General features: G+C 31.8%; 1 protein-coding gene across 1 annotated transcript; it reads right to left on the bottom strand.

The window, feature by feature from the left end:
* Nucleotides 1-486: 486 nt before the first annotated feature.
* On the bottom strand, nucleotides 487-14,607 carry LOC140051562 (ras association domain-containing protein 2-like). Its single transcript, XM_072096814.1, has 8 exons — nucleotides 14,482-14,607; nucleotides 9,260-9,329; nucleotides 8,523-8,604; nucleotides 7,432-7,839; nucleotides 6,791-6,944; nucleotides 6,146-6,261; nucleotides 5,729-5,826; nucleotides 487-5,066 (listed from the first exon to the last, which is right to left on the bottom strand). The coding sequence occupies exons 2-8, from the start codon at nucleotides 9,289-9,291 to the stop codon at nucleotides 4,964-4,966; spliced, it is 993 nt and encodes a 330-aa protein (XP_071952915.1). The 5' UTR covers nucleotides 9,292-9,329; nucleotides 14,482-14,607; the 3' UTR covers nucleotides 487-4,963.
* Nucleotides 14,608-17,802: the final 3,195 nt, after the last annotated feature.

Raw genomic sequence — 17,802 nt, forward strand, 5'->3', positions numbered from 1 at the left:
GTTCAACTCTTTTGATTTGCAAACCTAGAACTAAATGTTAATTCTTTATGTGCATGCATGGACATTGAGACAGACGCTTCCACAGTCAAGACAATGACGCGCATATAGGTTCTAGGGCAATGCAAATCAAAAGCTTCGTAATACAGTCAACTATCCCAATGGCGGACACTTTTGGGCTGGACAAATATGTCTGGTTTTCTGGAAAGTCTGGAATTCAGAATGTGCTTTAGATGGTAAAGAGGTATTTGGGACATTTTGGACTTTGAGAAAATTCTGGTTTGGGGAGAGTTTCTGGTTTTCAGAGAGTCCGGTATTTGGAGAGTTGACACTATAGGCCTATTTATAAATATATAATATAATACACAAAAATGACAAATTAATTTTGAATTTGAATACCGCAAATTTGAATACCGCAACATTATATATAAAGAAGATATTCATGTAAGCAACTTTGTAATTTCAACAAAGAAAAAATATAAACTGCAATTTAATATGAATGACTTTGTAACTTTATTCAAACTGAATCAGATTGTCATTAAAATCATTGTCAGTACAAAAATCAACAAGTGTTAGTAAAACAAATACAAAATATTATGAATTAAACAGAACAGCAGACCTGTTAACCAAGACTTTTTAAAAGGGTTCCCTGAGAACTACTGTAAGGACAGGATATAACAGTATAGAAGGCTTACAATATTTGCAATACATTAAAGTCACCAAAAACTTTTTGGATTGCCTCCTTGTTCTTGATTACAAGCCTAAAAAACATGTTATTATTCTTTTAAAGATGTATTGCCCTCAACAAAACATGAAAAATGATAAATAAAATCTATAAAAATAGGCCATTTTGCAGTTTTAATAAAGTTTTCATTTCCATAGGAAAAAACCCAACTAAAACAAGGATTTCACGTATAAAAAGTCTAAACACACGGTTACATTTATCAGACAATTTAAAAAAATTAAAATTGCAGTTTTATTAAGTTAAATAACTTTTTTTTTAAACCAATTTTTGATCAAAATAAATAACTGTTATGTGACATTAAAATGGCATATTCAATTCAACCAAATTTTATATTTTTCAGGGGACAATATATCTTTAATAAAACTCCAATTATGGACATAAAATATGAGAGTGCAATATTGATTTACTTCGTCCACTATATTACCTTCACTCAAAGCTTAATTATAAAATTCTATATTTTATTTAGTCAAATCTTTATTGATTCCCTCATTTGGTATTCTCTGTTTCTCTGTCTATTCATAAATAGTTAATTATGATCATTATTTGTTGATCAAAAATAATTTTGAAACAATATTAAGTTATAAATGATTTATTATTTGAAAACAAAATTCTTTCCTTTTTTAATCTATAAACCACCAACAAGTTGTGAAAGTGTGCTGACATGAGAAGGTTTGATTTTACACATGCATAATTTTATGGTGCTGTTTGTACCAAGTAAATGGAATAATAACATTTTTTACCTTAAACCATAAACTTTAATGACAAGAGAAGAACATGCATTGAAAAATGGAGAGAATTTTAGGGTAAATAATGTGGTAATTTCAATGATAAAACCAGAACTTTTGAATTTTAATATGCATCTTAAAGTGTCAATTATTTTCAATCAACAATTAAGTATTTTATATAAAAAAAAGATACTTCAAGTCCTCTAGTACTTAAGTGAAGAGGATAACACACAGAATAACTTACGGTTATATGTGTTGGTATCTGGACTATTAATTATTGTGATTGGGACAGAGGTACAACGGTTCTCGTCAGACCACCGAAGTTAAGCAACGTTGGGCCCGGTCGTTCTGGATGGGAGACCGTCTAGAAATAGCGGCGGGTGCTGTATATACCGGAGAGTGATGGTGTAATTATAATTTCAGACTAACATGTGATAGGTTATCAGTACCATACTAATTGCATCATTAGACAAGATGCTTTACTCTCATTGCCTTACCCATATGATCAGCAATTGCTGGATGGATCACCCTTATTAAATATGGTAAAAAAAAAAAAAGAGGAGAAAAGTGAAATCAATAACCTTAAGGACCTATAGTTATATGTGTTGGTATCTCAGACTATTAAGTATTGTGATTGGGACAGAGATACACACAAGCAGGAGAAAAAGAAGTGCAATCAATAATGCTGTTTGAGATTACAAGACTTTTACAAGCCTGCACTGTAAACACAATTATATAATGCTGCTGTGGCTGAAGTACTAGAGTTCACACTCTGATATACAGTAGGTCATATTCTTAAAATAGTATATTTTCTGTTATTACAGTAATTTGTTTTATGCTGATACAGACAGAAGGTCCCAAGTAATTATCAAGTACAGGTTTGTTTGTTTGTTTTGTTTGTTTGTTTTGTTTGTTTTATCTTTATACTGGGTGACCTCTTCAGTCAAAGACTGATCTCCCAGAGGGCCCAGTTGGTGATCAGTGGCTGTGATGTACTAATACACCGGGGTAACCCCCTACTCGTCTCGAAAGATGTACTAGGTTCTTTAAAGTGCACACGAGCAAGTTGTGTACACTGGACCTACGGTTTATAGTCCTTATCCGAGAAGACCCGTTCTACCACCAGAACCATGGAGTGAGTGAGCCTCGAACCCCTGCCGATGTTATGGCTACGTGATTACGGTTCCACTGTCTTAACCGCTCGGCCACTCACTCATTCAAGTAAGTAAGTAAGGTAAGTATGATAATATAAGTATACCAGTGTTAACTAACTTTTTTGGGATGTACTGTAGTACATTCTACTAATGTAGGCCTATATTAAAATGGCTTTCCACTCCAAAATCTCCAGGGCCGTAGCCAGCATGAGGCAAAAGAGAGACTTGCCTTGTCTGAAATGTTCACTACCCACCTCAATTCTCCAACAGAGATCAGAGTCATGTTTTATATTAATAATTATAATTAAAGCATCTTTGACTTGTCTGTTTTTGACTTGTCTGTTTTTAACCTCTCGCTACGGCCTTGGTCACTCATCACATGTAACAACATAACTCAAGTGGTTATCGAACTTGACTATCATAAAGAAATACCTGGGTTTATCTCATGATAATAATGACTTCCTGTCTGCTTGTGTGTGAATGAGTACCTGGTTGAAAAATACTGAGAAGGTGGGGAAAATGATCTAGCCCCCCTCCTCCACCCCCTCAAATTCCAAAGTTTAATTTGCTTCTAACATTCCCCTACAAGACTCACATTTACTTTACAACAAATAAAGTTACATGACAGTCTATGAATAAACTTTTAACCCTAATAATACTTAAACTAAAATTAATAGTAACCATTATCAATTATAAATTCATAAAAAGGCTTATGTATTTAACTCATATTTCTTTTTATCTACACTATATTTAAACTTTTTACAATTCCACATTTTTACAATCTCAAAATATTACAATATAAATATTTATATCTTCATATACTTGTAAGTTTAATTTGTAGGAGCAATATTTTAAAATACAGGGAAACTGTGAGTACAAAAAGTAGAAGCAGACATACATCCCTCCTAACTATATCCCAACAAACAAATACTATCTAATTAGTACTAATTAATTAATTGCATCTTTTAGTCATTATTTAATAAAGAAGTCTGTGGTCAAAATAAAAATCTGTTATAAAATATTGATACATTTTTTTAAAAACATTTTCTTTTACAATAATAAGTTTTTTTTATTGTATTTTAAAAGATAAAGGTGTCCTTAGGGAGATATTAGGGACTTTACGAAACATGACGGGAAGCCATAGGATGGCCTTAACAAAGTGGGTGGAACTTAGCGTGAAATTTCATCGTCTTAACTTTTTGAGAACGATAAAGTTGCCATTGCCAACGACTAGAAAGAATGTATCTAATTAAAACCTTAAATATACAGTTCAAATTACACTTAAACGTGGAATTTTCAAAACTCTAAATAATATTTGAACTTCTATTTTATTTGTTTAATGAAATAACATTTTTATAGGGTTAAAATGGCTGTGTTAAAAGCGGCGTTTAAATGCGAGGCCCTAGCTAGGAAGGCTATATGCCTATATGCTGTATCACCAGAGCCAAGCGATTCAGAAGGGCCCCGCGCCACGAGAAAGGGGAGGGATCGGAGAGATATACTGTCGATCGTCGTCTTCACGCAAGGGTGCGTAACTAATAAAACAGCTATGTTGACTGTTTATGATTTTACACTCTAGTGAACACAGGATATTCGTCGTCCTCCCATCGTGTTTCGTAAGTCCCTAATTGTATTAACGTTAACATGGATGTTTATAACGCTTACAAATATTTTTTTTTAAAACAAAAATATCAGCAGGCTTTATGAAAGAATGTGGTGAAGCAAAACAACATACTGCAAATTTCAGTTAAAAATAATGTGAAATATAATAATTTTAATTAATTATTTACAAAATTAAATATGCAAATAATATTATTCAAATATGAAATACAATTAATAAATTGACTATAAAATTTGGAAACATACAAAATTTGGATATAAAAATTGCATAGCTATTTTTTGATGCATAGATTTCAATCCCGTAACATTTTCCATTTAAAATTCATATCAATAACGGTCAGAATTATCCTGTTACTAACTTTCCATGTCAATATAACAAAATTAAGAAACTTGAATAATATAATATTAAAACTAAACATCTATAGGCTGCCTAAGGCCTATCAATGTGCAATTTTGGATCCAGGATTAATGCAATAGTTGCAGTTCACATCCCTGGTTTGGGAGTGGGGTCCTGGGGTAGAATCATGGGCAATTAAAGTCTTCTTTTGTCTCATTACACCCTTGACCTGTCACCATGCATACAGACAGAAGTGATGAGTTAATAACAGGGTATATCAGCGAAATTACAATTTTCATTTATTCATTTGTGCCTCCATTTGAAATGAAATTGAAATTTACGTCTCCAATACACATAACACAAAAATAACATTTATAAAATTAGGTCATTTTCGTTTGAAAAATTTACCAAACTTTGCCATGGGAGACTTAGCTGGTTCATTCTGTTTATTGATCTTCTTGCGCACATTCTCTCGATATTGATCATACCTATGAAGAGAAAGCCAATTATTATTATTAAACGATTGACTTGTATCAACAGATTTTAGCCAGGAAGTTCAGGATCTTTATCAGTGGCCCCCGGTATACCAATCCTAAGCCCTCCAACCCTGGGTAGTTGCTCATGCTCTGGGGCCCCTTAAGCCTTGGGGCCTCTGGGTTTAGCCAGTCAGCCACGACACTGATGATATGAGTCTTTACGCTATGTTATAAAATACACCATCTAAGTCATTGGTTTTTGTCACAGACATTTAAATATTAGTAAACAGAGTACAATAACCATCACCTCCTAAGAGAAGACCAATTGAAAAGGTAATAATAAATACTGGTTTAGTTAAATACAGTTTTTGTAGGTATAGATTTCATAAACTTTAAATCATAATAATTTAAGTTTCAACTCATTTACATATGAATTGGTGTCAATCAGTTTTAACAGTTAGGCTCGATTGTCTACAAACTTTATGTGACAAAAACAGGGGATGTGCCCACATATATAGATATGATGATGTAATATTACTACCATATTTGAGCATATCACTACCATATTTGGTCACAAACTAGTTTGATAGTGTATGTAGACCTTTAAATAAGTGTCACCTGCCCTCACATTTTGTATTTGTGTCCCATGGGATTATTCTAGATAAAGAGCTTACCTGTGCTTAATTTTCTTGACCTCATTCTCCTCTTCTTCTTCGAATTTGTTTAGAATACCTTTTAAAACCACTTCAGAGAGATTCACATACTGCGCAACCTGACAAAACAAATCATTCAAACATGACTGTTGTAATGCAAACAAAGGGGATCTTGGTGATGTGACGAAAGGGACAAATAATGACGTCCAAAATTAGTTGCGAGTGTACAACATTTCCTAGTCATCATATCATTCTGTTTAAAACCTATGTGAACTGTCTCTACAACTGTAAAATGATCATCACCAAAATATATAATCTTTTATTTCTAGACTACTGCTAATAAACTTGTAACAAACAAAATTCTGTTTGAAATAAGTTTTACTTTAACTGTGAAATAACAAATATTAGTTAATGAGAAAATTTTAGAAAGAGCCTTACTTCGGGGGAAACTTCATCACTTGAGCTGAGGATGAAAATTTTGGCCACAGTCTCATCAGGTCCTAGCTTCACCCGTTGTATCAGAGGATAGTCTGTGGGTTTTAACTCTGTTGCTTCTACAAAAACAAAAATGATGACAATTAATATTAAAAGAATATCTTATAGATATATTTTCTTTATCTTTCCGTGCATTATTCATATTTTTTACATACAATTTTACTTTTCTTCCCAATGCTGCAGGCCTCCGAAGACTGACCTCTCTAAAGCACTTATGTCTACACTATCAAACTTTCTGTGACAAAAAATGTGATGTGCCCATATATGGACATGATGATGTCATATCACTATCATATTTAAGCATATCACTACCATATTTGGTAAACTAGTTTTATAGTGTAGACAGAGCTTTAAGAATAATAGCAAAAAGAGAAGCTAAAAACAGAATATCAGTTGTTAAACATACTATATGTTTAAACTTGGGATGTGTGAATATCAAGAATGGAGACACAAATGTCCATGTTGAGGCAAGTTTTTCTCTTCCGCTGACTTTTACTTTACTTTCACTGCAAATTAACAATTGCACAACATATTTCTCTCCTTCTTTTTAAATTCATTGATTATTTTGATTTTTAAAGTACAACTTACCACCACTTTGCCGTAAAACGTACAGATGGAAATCTGACGTTGGATCTACGATGCAAAATTTTCTTAACAGCAGATCCAATACATCAGTAGTTTGCATTAAACTTGTAATCGTTACACTTGATTGCGTTCCATACTTGGGTCTGAAAACAGCAGTCTAAAATAGACAAAATTAAATATTACTTTTGGTTTCATAAAGTCAATTAAACTAATTTAATTAATGTACAGTATTTATATACTGTAATAAATAAATATTCACAAACAGAGTGTATGGCAGCTTCATCTGCAATGCAAGATCATGTCTAAAAAAAGGGTCAAATCTCTCTATATGAATTGTCCTCAACATACTGGCTAAACCAAGGGCCTATGGGGACCCCTGAGCAGATCCCAGGGGAAGAAAAAAAAGGCATTAAAATATGTCAGTATAATTAAAGTGCTCACTGGCTAAACCAGGGAGGTATAAAAATAATAATTATTTTTATACCTCCCTGGCTAAACTATCCTGGAGCTTATGGAGGAAGAAAATGGCATTAAAATATGTTGAAAAGGCTAAAACCGCCTGAGGCCTCCAGCGTTAAGGGCCATTCAGTATAATTCAAGATTTAACTACCAATTATTGCAATGTCTTTCTTAATAAAACAAACCTTTCTTTTGTACATATGACCACTGAAAGAGGATGTCCTTCCACTTCTTCTCATATTCCGACGTCTTTCAACAACTTGTTGCCTTGTTTCTTTTTCATCTTCGTGATCATGTCCATTTGTTTTCTCATCCTCTCTGTTATCCGTAATTCTTCCATTCTTGTTTCTTTCTACTTCTTCATTAAAGACCTCTAGTCCATTATCACTTGAGTCAATAATCAACGAGTTGTACATTCGTGCGTTGCGATTCGAATCAACTGCCTTTGATCTCTTACGATCATCCAAATTATCAATTCCTGGACGAAGACTCATTCGTTTCCAACTATGATCTTCCTCCTGTTTTAAATGGATGAGTTTTTGAACACCCCAATACAAGCGAAGTACTCCACTCAAGATTTTAACTCCATTTTGCTAGAAGAAAATATAATGTTAATTTAATTAACATAATTGTATGCATTAATTTCATATCTGTTAAACTACAGTATCATTGTGTTAGTACACTAGTAGTAGTCTATCAGTGTGGACATCAACAGATTACTCTTAGAAGAGATGAAAAAGAAATTTTCTAAACATTCCTATAATTAAATGGTACAATCCACAAATCCTTCTAGATATTTCCATAAATAGTATGTTTTATTGTCTATAATACTTTCATAATCTTATTACAGTGCATCAATTCTATGATTATTGTTGAAAGAAAACGACCCTTTGGTCGACCTTTCTGTAATTTTAGAAATCAAAAATATGTCTTTCAATTATATTTCCATTTCAAATAGAATCATTTTTGTATAATTATCTTCAAGCATGTGAAAATGTATGCAGAAATCATTGTAAACCTCTACAGTCACTTTTCCAAAAACGCATGCCAGTCAGTATAGCGTACCATACAAGAGTAATGTGACACTTTGTATTGTAGTTTTATTTATCTGTTTTTGTATACAGTATCTCAGAGCAAACATAATTTCTATGTATATTTTATATGCAAATGACTGTTGACAATAAATGGAAATAATTTCCCACTGATGAATGAATGCCTATAGTTTTTCTGAAAGCTTACATATACACATTTTTTTTAAAAACAGCCAATACAGTACCTCAGTAACCGTTATACGTGAACTTGAGAGTGTGTTTGATTGGTACTGTTCATACACCTTCAGCTGAGATGCAAATATTTGACTATAAAATGAAATAGAAAATTATATTTAAAATCACTTTATTTGATATATCAGCTACAGTTAATTGAGACTATTATTATAAATATCAGACATACTGATATTTTATATTAAAGTCTGTCTCAAATGTGTCTTTTTTAGAGTATTCCTACTCACTAAAGATACATTCACACTTCTGCGAAACGGAACAAGTGTGAATGCAGTTTAAGGCAATACTGTATTGTACTATATAGTACATTCGTATTATTTATACTGGGTCGATGAATGAATACTTTCTTTCACCTGTAGCTTTTATTTATATAGTATTTCTTTATACTGGTTGACCTCTTTCAGTCAAAGACTGGTCTCACAGGGCCCAGTTATGATCAGTGGCTCAGTTATGATCAGTGGCTGTGATGTACTACTGTGGTAAACCGGGGTCACCCCCTTCTTGTCTCGAACGATGTACTAGGTTCTTTAAAGTGCACATGAGCAAGATGTGTACACTGGACCTATGGTTTATGATCCTTATCTGAGAAGACTCGTTCTACCACCAGAACTATAGAGCGAGTGAGCCTCGAACCCTTGCTGATGTTATGGCTACGTAATTATCGTTTGACTCGGCCACTCGTTCACTTTTTAATAGAGTTTGCAATAAAATAGGTAGTGTTATACAGTACCTGCCCACAAGGTCCTGATACCTTTGATCCATTGTTTCAATCTCTTATCACCATGTTATAATGTGTCCATCTATAAAATAAAACATAGAGGAGCATAGTAAGATATACTTATTACAATATAATATATTGCAAAAATCTGTTATGGAATACTGCAAATATAGGTACAGCAAGCATACACTAGAAAAAAGTCTACTTCAAGTCATGTTAATTGAAAATGTTCATCTGGTTTGGAGATACGTTTCTATTTTGTCAAAATATAATTTGTATAATAAGGTATACATGTTTATTGATTTTTTTAGACTTCTCCATTACAGGCCTATTATTATTATTATTATATTGTTATATGAGGCAATATTATACAAGGACAATGAGTCCCAAGTGCGACACTGTCATAATAAAACTTTACAATCAGTGTGAGCTCCACAACATGTTTGTTAATTCATTATACAGTAAATTACTCACAATATTGTAGATATGTACAGAAGCCTTCTAACTTCCAAAATGAACAAAGAATGAATTCATCAATTTTTTCTATATCAATGTATGATTCAAAACTGCTTTTATAACCACAACTGAGGAAGGATGTGTTGCATTGAAGTGCCATTTATAATCCCTTAACTGTGAAGTTCAGTCACCTCTGATACTTAAAAAATGTGTAGGTCTATTCATTTTGCTTCTGGTGATCTGAGTGCTTTTAAATGAAATTATTTTGTTATGCCTTTACTTACATTCAATCTAAATCTTTTTTTATTAACTTTTTTTAATTCATTTTATACTGTAACAGAAAAATCCTTCTAATAGGAAATTTACTAGGGTAATCAAAATTTCTGAATCAGTAAATCAACTAAACTGATTTGTCTTCTATCTTTGTATTTTTAGTTTTGTTCTACCGTAAAACAAATGATTAAATCATTTTTTTAATGTACTGTATGTATATATTATCATTTCTCTAGACTTGCCCCAAGTATGTAGTTAGTGTCTTTTTTATGTTAGTCCACCAGCAGTCGACTGTATTTCTATTTTTGTAAGTAATTGTGAGCATTATATTATAAATATGAAACGCCATACTGTATGTGCTAAAATATTTATCATTACTAATAGTAAATACATGCTAGAACCGAATATAGTCTTGTCATTTCTCGAAAAGAAATTTTAGGATCCTAGTGCATCCATGGAAATGAAGGACTAATACATTTGGTCATGGTAAAAATTATCTGCTGGGAAATATAACATATAACAATAATATGGCACGGAAATAAAAACCTTGTATGGTTATACTGGTACACAAAAGCATAGGCATATATTAATTAGAGGAATATGGTACTATTTACATAACACAGCTAAAACTATGACACAATAGTCTACTTCTAGGCCTCTTTGGACAATACTGTAAAACTTCTTGACCTTTATAATTACAAAAATAGTACTAACTATATCTACCTTGAAATACTACTTGCCTACCGACATTAATACAGTACATCTGTATATTTCCAATGATAATTATATTTTGATTAAGGAAGTAACATAAATAATTATTACTGTTGTTGGCACATATCATTCAATATACAAAAGATTAATTCATTTTCATTTCATTCATTTTTATGGCAAACTGGTACAATTAAAGATATTGTCATTCTTTTATTAATCAAAAATACTCTCATACTTTTGTTTTGTAAAGTTAAGGGTAGAATTGTGTTAATTCTTATTCATTATAGACTGAGACTGTATAAAAAGATACTATACAGTAGTTGGTATAGTAAGTATTGCATACAAAAGATTTGGAAAGTTAATACAATGTACAGTACAGTACCTATTCTTTTGCATACAATAGATACTTGCTTAGTTAGGGTTCAGTAAGTTCTGAATACAGCAACTTCAAAGAGGAAAATTGTATTAAATTCCCATTTACTGTATGTGTATTTCCTTAAGATAAAAAATTAAAATATCATTACCAACTAATTTAAATCACATCCTCAGGAAACAAAATATAAAGTTATTTAGAAATTACTGAAGTAAAGTGTTTAATGCATGATTTGTACTAAAATGAAAGGAATTTAAAAATATTTTAAGCTGACATCAGCAAAAAAAAAAAATATTTAATAGTCTCCAGTAAAAGTATATTTGTAGTACAGGTACAGTAGATATATTATCAGGATTTTGAGCCCCTTCCAGATGGTTTTGGAATTGGTACACTACACCACTTCCGTTGTGGGGGTGGGTTAAACAAAGTTCACTGATACAGTATACTACAGTAGACATGAAATATAATAACCATATGTCCATTATTTAGTAGTTTAAGTAGGTTCAACTTCTTAAATTTCATATAGTAGTAGTCATTTAACCTATGAAAATATTAAGACAGTAGGCCTACAAATTTGTTCTACAGTACTTTAAGCATCCTGTGTTATTTTTCATCTTCATAGGATCAATTTCAGACTGAATGCGTCAATGCTCGATGCAGTCTCCAGACAGACTCATTGAAGACAGAAGAAGAATCCTCATAAAGTATTCTAAGGTGGTAGAAGGCATCTACAATTGTTTTTATCATGTACTGTACCAAATACTAAAGAAACAAATAACTTGTACAGTACTTTACAGCATGCACTGTACCAAATACTAAAGAAACAAATAACTTGTACAGTACTTTACAGCATTTACCGTACAGTAGATGCTAACTTAATTACGGATATTATTATTATTGGCAGCCAATATAAAAAACCATTAACATTGGTGAGGGCGTGTGGCGCAGTGTGTTGGACGTTGGACTACTGATTGTGAGACCGAGGTTCAAATCTAAACTCTCGCCGCATTGCTTGTATCTGTAGGCAAGATACTTTACTTACGTTTGGTTGCCTGTCTCCACCCAGGTGTATAAATGGGTACCCGGTTAGATTAAGACACAACTTTGCACTGATAACTAGCTGCGTATGTTTCCATACGTGTTTGATACAAAAAAATGACCAGGGTAAAAATGAGGGGTAATAATGTTCAGTGCTTAGAGGTTTCACAACATTAGGCGCTATATAAATCCAGGATATTATTATTCAACTAATGTATTGAAATAGTATAAAATAATATATATAAACAAAAATATAAATTTTTTTTTAAATTATTGATCTGTTAAGAGAATAGGGAGTAAGACTACACATTTGATTTAACAACAGGCCTTGTCTTTTAAGGCGAGTGAGTGCGATCACTCGCCTAACACACTCCTAAACTGCTCTTGAGGAGTGCGATTTACAACACGCCTAAATTTGGTAAACTTCTACACATCAAAATACAAACAGCACACCTACAGCACCCCTGAATGTATTGAGGAGTGCAATTTGTAGCACACCTATAATTTTTAAAAGACAAAGCCTGTAACAACAACATTTTTAGTTTACATTACATCTTAAAATGTTGCCACACTGTGTGTCTATTGATTTTACATTGTGTGACACAATCAATAGAACATTATGGTATGTTAGCCATACAGGTAGTTTTACACTGTTATATTTCTATGGATACCAATGTAATATAATCAGTAATAACCTAAGGATATAGACACAACATCAATTAATTATTATAGTGATGTACAGTAAAAGGCTTTGTCTTTAACATTAAAGCAAAAATCATCAGTGTACTTTACCCTCTGTGTCATATTATATCATGGTGGACCTCCATGATTTCTTTTCACCACCAGTATGAAAAATATTGTACAAAAAGGTTTTATTTATGAGGCAGTAGGAGAGGATTCCAGTGGGAAAAGATGGACACTTTCTATTTTAAGCCTAATTAATAATATCCCACAATCTGCAATAATAAAGTAATTGAGTGACTAAAATTCACACATTAGAAAACAAGCAATCCAATTAAATGGCACTTCCAAATGTCTACAGGGTCAGGGGTTCCTTAAGGGTAAGGTTATATACAACAAATGATGTAATTATCAAGCATTATCAAAATATCCAAATAACACATCATCTAATTAAAAACATGAAATACAAATTGGCCATACTGTACAGTAGGCTACAGTGGCAGATCCAGATTTTGTATTATAGTAGGAGAGAGGGGATAGGAAATAACATTTTACAATGAATTGCTGAATTACTGTATCATCATAATATCATAATGCTGTCATTTTCAACCATTTGAATCTGCATATGAACTGTCTGACATGGTCTACTCAATCCAAAGGCTACAGTAGTGACAGTAGACAAACACTAAATTCATCTTTAATTTATATATTTCTGTTTTTGTTGGGTGCATCAGTTATTTGTGCTATAAATCCATTAAAAATAATATTACTGTACTGATATTATTTTTTTTCTCATATTATACTAAATTATTGCAATGGCCTCTGTAACATTAATGCAATTTCATAATAAAATTACCGATTAATATGAAAAAAGACCTCATGAGAATTTGTCTGTCCCACAAAATTACTCAGAAAATTAATTTAAATTTTTAACTTATTAAGTTCATCAAAACACAAGATCAAATTCTATGATACATTTCCTTCAAATTAGTATTTTCAATGTCTAGTAAACAACAGAACAATATTACTCATCCTACAAAAAATTTATAAACACAAATGAAATAATATTAATATTTCTTATAAAATTATTTTTTTTTAAATAGAGAATATTGTTCATAAAATGGAAAAGAATTTTTTTTTTTAAAGACAAAATGAATTGACAAAAGCATGAGATGAATGTACTCAAGTTTAGCACATGGGTTGTCGAGAATGGCTTTATGGTGATGGATTTTATCATAGATACAGTATTATTATATAATATCTTTTAGAACATGGAGGGAGGTACTGTAAAGGCTTTCATCTTCTGGTAATACAGAAATGGCTGCTGCAATCAAAGTTAAATCAAAATCTGATGAAAATATCTATAATCTAAATGTTGTTGAATATCTTTGGTATGACATTAAATAATATAATATCCCTAATACAAATTATAGTATCCAGTTAGGTCCATCACTTTCAGCAGGCCGCAAACAAATTGATTGCAACTTAGGCCTATTCCTACAGGTACCAACGGTGTCCACATATCACCCGCTAGGCTGGCTGTCAACTAATTAATCAATCAAGTAAATAAATACTGGACTGGTGGACCCCTGGCCTGGCTTGTGACGTCTGGTTGGGCCAGCCTGAGGTGAGTGCCAGTGTATCTGTACTGCCTGAAACTGTTACTATTTAATATAATAAAATGTATTAACTATGTACATACCTATAAATACGAATAACAACTAAGTTTGCTTCTTGTAGGCCTCAAATTTTGTGGAAACCACTGCCAGCTTCCAACACGCAAGTTCACTTCCGTGTTGACTTTATACCGGTTGGCTTCACACACGTACTTAAATCGCAGTTTCCGTAGTAAAATCAATATACAGCAAAGCTACTGGCTTTTGAATATTCATAAGATTACGTCACAGAGAAAGATACATCATTTGCGTTTGCCCCCTCATTACTTGAAACTTCTCGCCAACCACAATTATTTTAATCCAAAATGCCAATTTTGAACTAAAAACTCTTTTGCTTGGATAAGGTTGCTCCAGTAATAAAAATTATGTCAAAGTCAGGAAATAATAGAAAAACGCATTTTATCAGCACAAGCCAAATAACGAAACATTTTTTCAGCTTTGTAGGGAACTTACGGTTTGCGACGAGGTGAGAAGCGAGGACACACATGCCAATATCTGCAGATGCTCACAATGAACTAGCATGACTTAGTTTGGTCGTCGCAAATCGAAAGCGCCCTAATATCTTGTATCAAACATCTTTCAGTAGCTAGCAGTATCATTCAAAAACAAAAAATTAAGACAATACATTTTTTTTTTCAAAAATCTTTTATATATTTAACTTATTCATAATTTTTGACAAGATAAACACATTCTATTTATTTTTATTTTATTTTATTCAGTTGTCATAATAATCCTTTCATACATAAAGTATTATCATCAACATTACACTTATTTGACAGGCTATATCTGCCTATTCACTGAGGTTAAGTACTGAGGCAAAATGTACACCCAACATTATTTGGATTATTACCAGAATAAATAACTGGTAGTATTGTTGTGAATACATTTTTTAAATTTTTTTGGAAACAATTTTATACCATAATATAACATATTGTTACAAGTTCCCCAGAAGCCATAACAATCAAACAGATTGTAACCCAAATAAATAATTATATTTCAATTTTGGTATTTTCGCTTATATCCTGCCAATAACTTGTTATAAATAGAAGGCACAGTGGCATACAAATTATTTTAAACTAGCTAAATTAAATACACCGTTAGAATACACCATAATATAGTTATAATACTTTAGTATTTTTAAGTTATAAATTGTATAGAACAAGTACACAGTCGAGATAGCTCACACTGCACATGTGCCAAATTCATACCAGGAATTAGGAATTGTTTAGACATGATTTTACTTTTCCATATTAGGGAGGTTTCGCAACCTTACGAATACGATAACGAAAACGGATACGTCATACATTTGTGAAACTTTTGAGCTGATCCCCATTTCATATTCGTAAAGCGTATTCGTGTTGACGAATATCACCAGTCATATTCGTAACTACAAAACGAGTATAGTTTTTGATCTATTTTGCACATTTTGCATTTGAATCAGGAATTATTCATGATTATAATATAATTATAGATTTATTGAAAGTAATTTACTAAAGTAATTTACTAAAATGCCAGGTCAATTTTGATAAATAGCAGTTTTTAAAGTCCTCACTCGCTTTGATGTTACGCTAGGCCTAGGCAGCCAAGCAACACGTACCTACGCTTCGCTCAAATTTACCGCAGTCATATTTTGGACGCGCCTCAATATTTCGTTGCCATGCGAAACAGATTTTTACTGGCTTACGAAAACGAATACGTGCGCGTGACGTATCCGTTTTCGTTATCGTATTCGTAAGATTGAGAAACCTCTCTATTAGTATACTAATGAACATGAATGTTTTATACTTGATTATCAATCTACAGACATATTTAGCAATCATCAGAACTAATAAAATACATGTTTTTCTTATGTTGAACAGAAAATTGATGGAAAAATCAATCTTTGAATCTAAACATTCTTTACCTAAAATAATTATACAAACAAACTGTATTATTTTAAAGGGGTGTAATGAGTTTATATAGAGTTGTATGACATTAAATTTAGAGTATCATTTTAGTCTAAATACGACAAAAAACTTTTTTATTCTATATTTGGACGTTTTAATTACTATTATGCTGTTTATTGAATATTTAAAATATGTGACAAGTGTTCACAAATACTGTACAAATCAACAATTATTGCACAAAATCAAGAAAATAAACCGCCTAGCTATTAACTAAAAATCAAACTTAATTCAATGATTTAATTGATGATATCGTTGATTCACACAACTTGTTAAGTTCTGTCTACACTATCAAACTAGTTGACAAAATATATGATATGCCCAAATATGGTAGTGATATGACATCATCATGCCCATATATGGGCACCTCACATTTTGTAGTCATATAAAGTTTGATAATGTAAACATAGCTTTAGGCCATGGCAAATAGATCACATGTGCATGAAATGCTGCCCCACATCATAAAAGTTCATCATCAGTCATTTTTTTTTTTTTTTTAAATAAATTCCGAGATCGATGGTGACAATATTTAACAAATACATATCCTTCTGTTTAAATATTTCAGAAAGAATTTTTAAAAATTGCAGTGTATATATGTAGTGTTAAAAGGGTGCATGCCAATTTTGAGAGGGGCTGACGAGAACCATACAATGTATTTTCCCTGGCCTTAACAGCTAGTGAAAAAGTAAGTAGTACACACAGAAATATTTTCATAATTTCAAACAGTTGTAAATACATATCTTTTTCATATTTTGTATTGTATTGTTTTTACCAGGTTCAATCAATAATTGAACATAAGACTGTGTAATAATAATATTTTAGGATACGTGTGATTAAAACCCTAATAATTCTGTGTAAAAGTTTGATTAGGGTATTTTTGGTTTAATAACTACAGTAATATGTTTGATATTTCATCAATCCTAAAGACAGAAATATACCACTATTTTCTGAATACTCTAAAAGAATATAAAGAACGAAAAATGTGAAATTAGTAAATCTTAAAATACACTTAAATTTCATAAACATAATTCTAATTAATTAATAATTAGTCTTTTAGAAGAACAATGAAATCTTAATTGCCTGCAATTAAGATGCCACTATTAGTTAAATCTATCTGTTGCTTTGCAAGTTTAATAAATCGCCACTCGGTCAAATAACATAAATCGCTAGGGTCTAGGTGTCTTATCTACATGACAGACAAAACCAAGAAGAGAATGCTAGCAAACACTTATTTATAATATTTGTGAGGAAAACAGTTATATAGGATTGCAGCAATTGTTTTATTGAATAATAATGAATATTCAGAAGCACATCATTAATATTCATAATCATATTCTGATTATAGACCTGGTTTATTTTTTTGTACTTCATGTTATGCAATACTAACTGCCGTTCAGGTCAACT

The sequence above is a fragment of the Antedon mediterranea genome, chromosome 6 (genome assembly GCF_964355755.1).
Source record: "Antedon mediterranea chromosome 6, ecAntMedi1.1, whole genome shotgun sequence".
NCBI lineage: Eukaryota > Metazoa > Echinodermata > Crinoidea > Comatulida > Antedonidae > Antedon > Antedon mediterranea.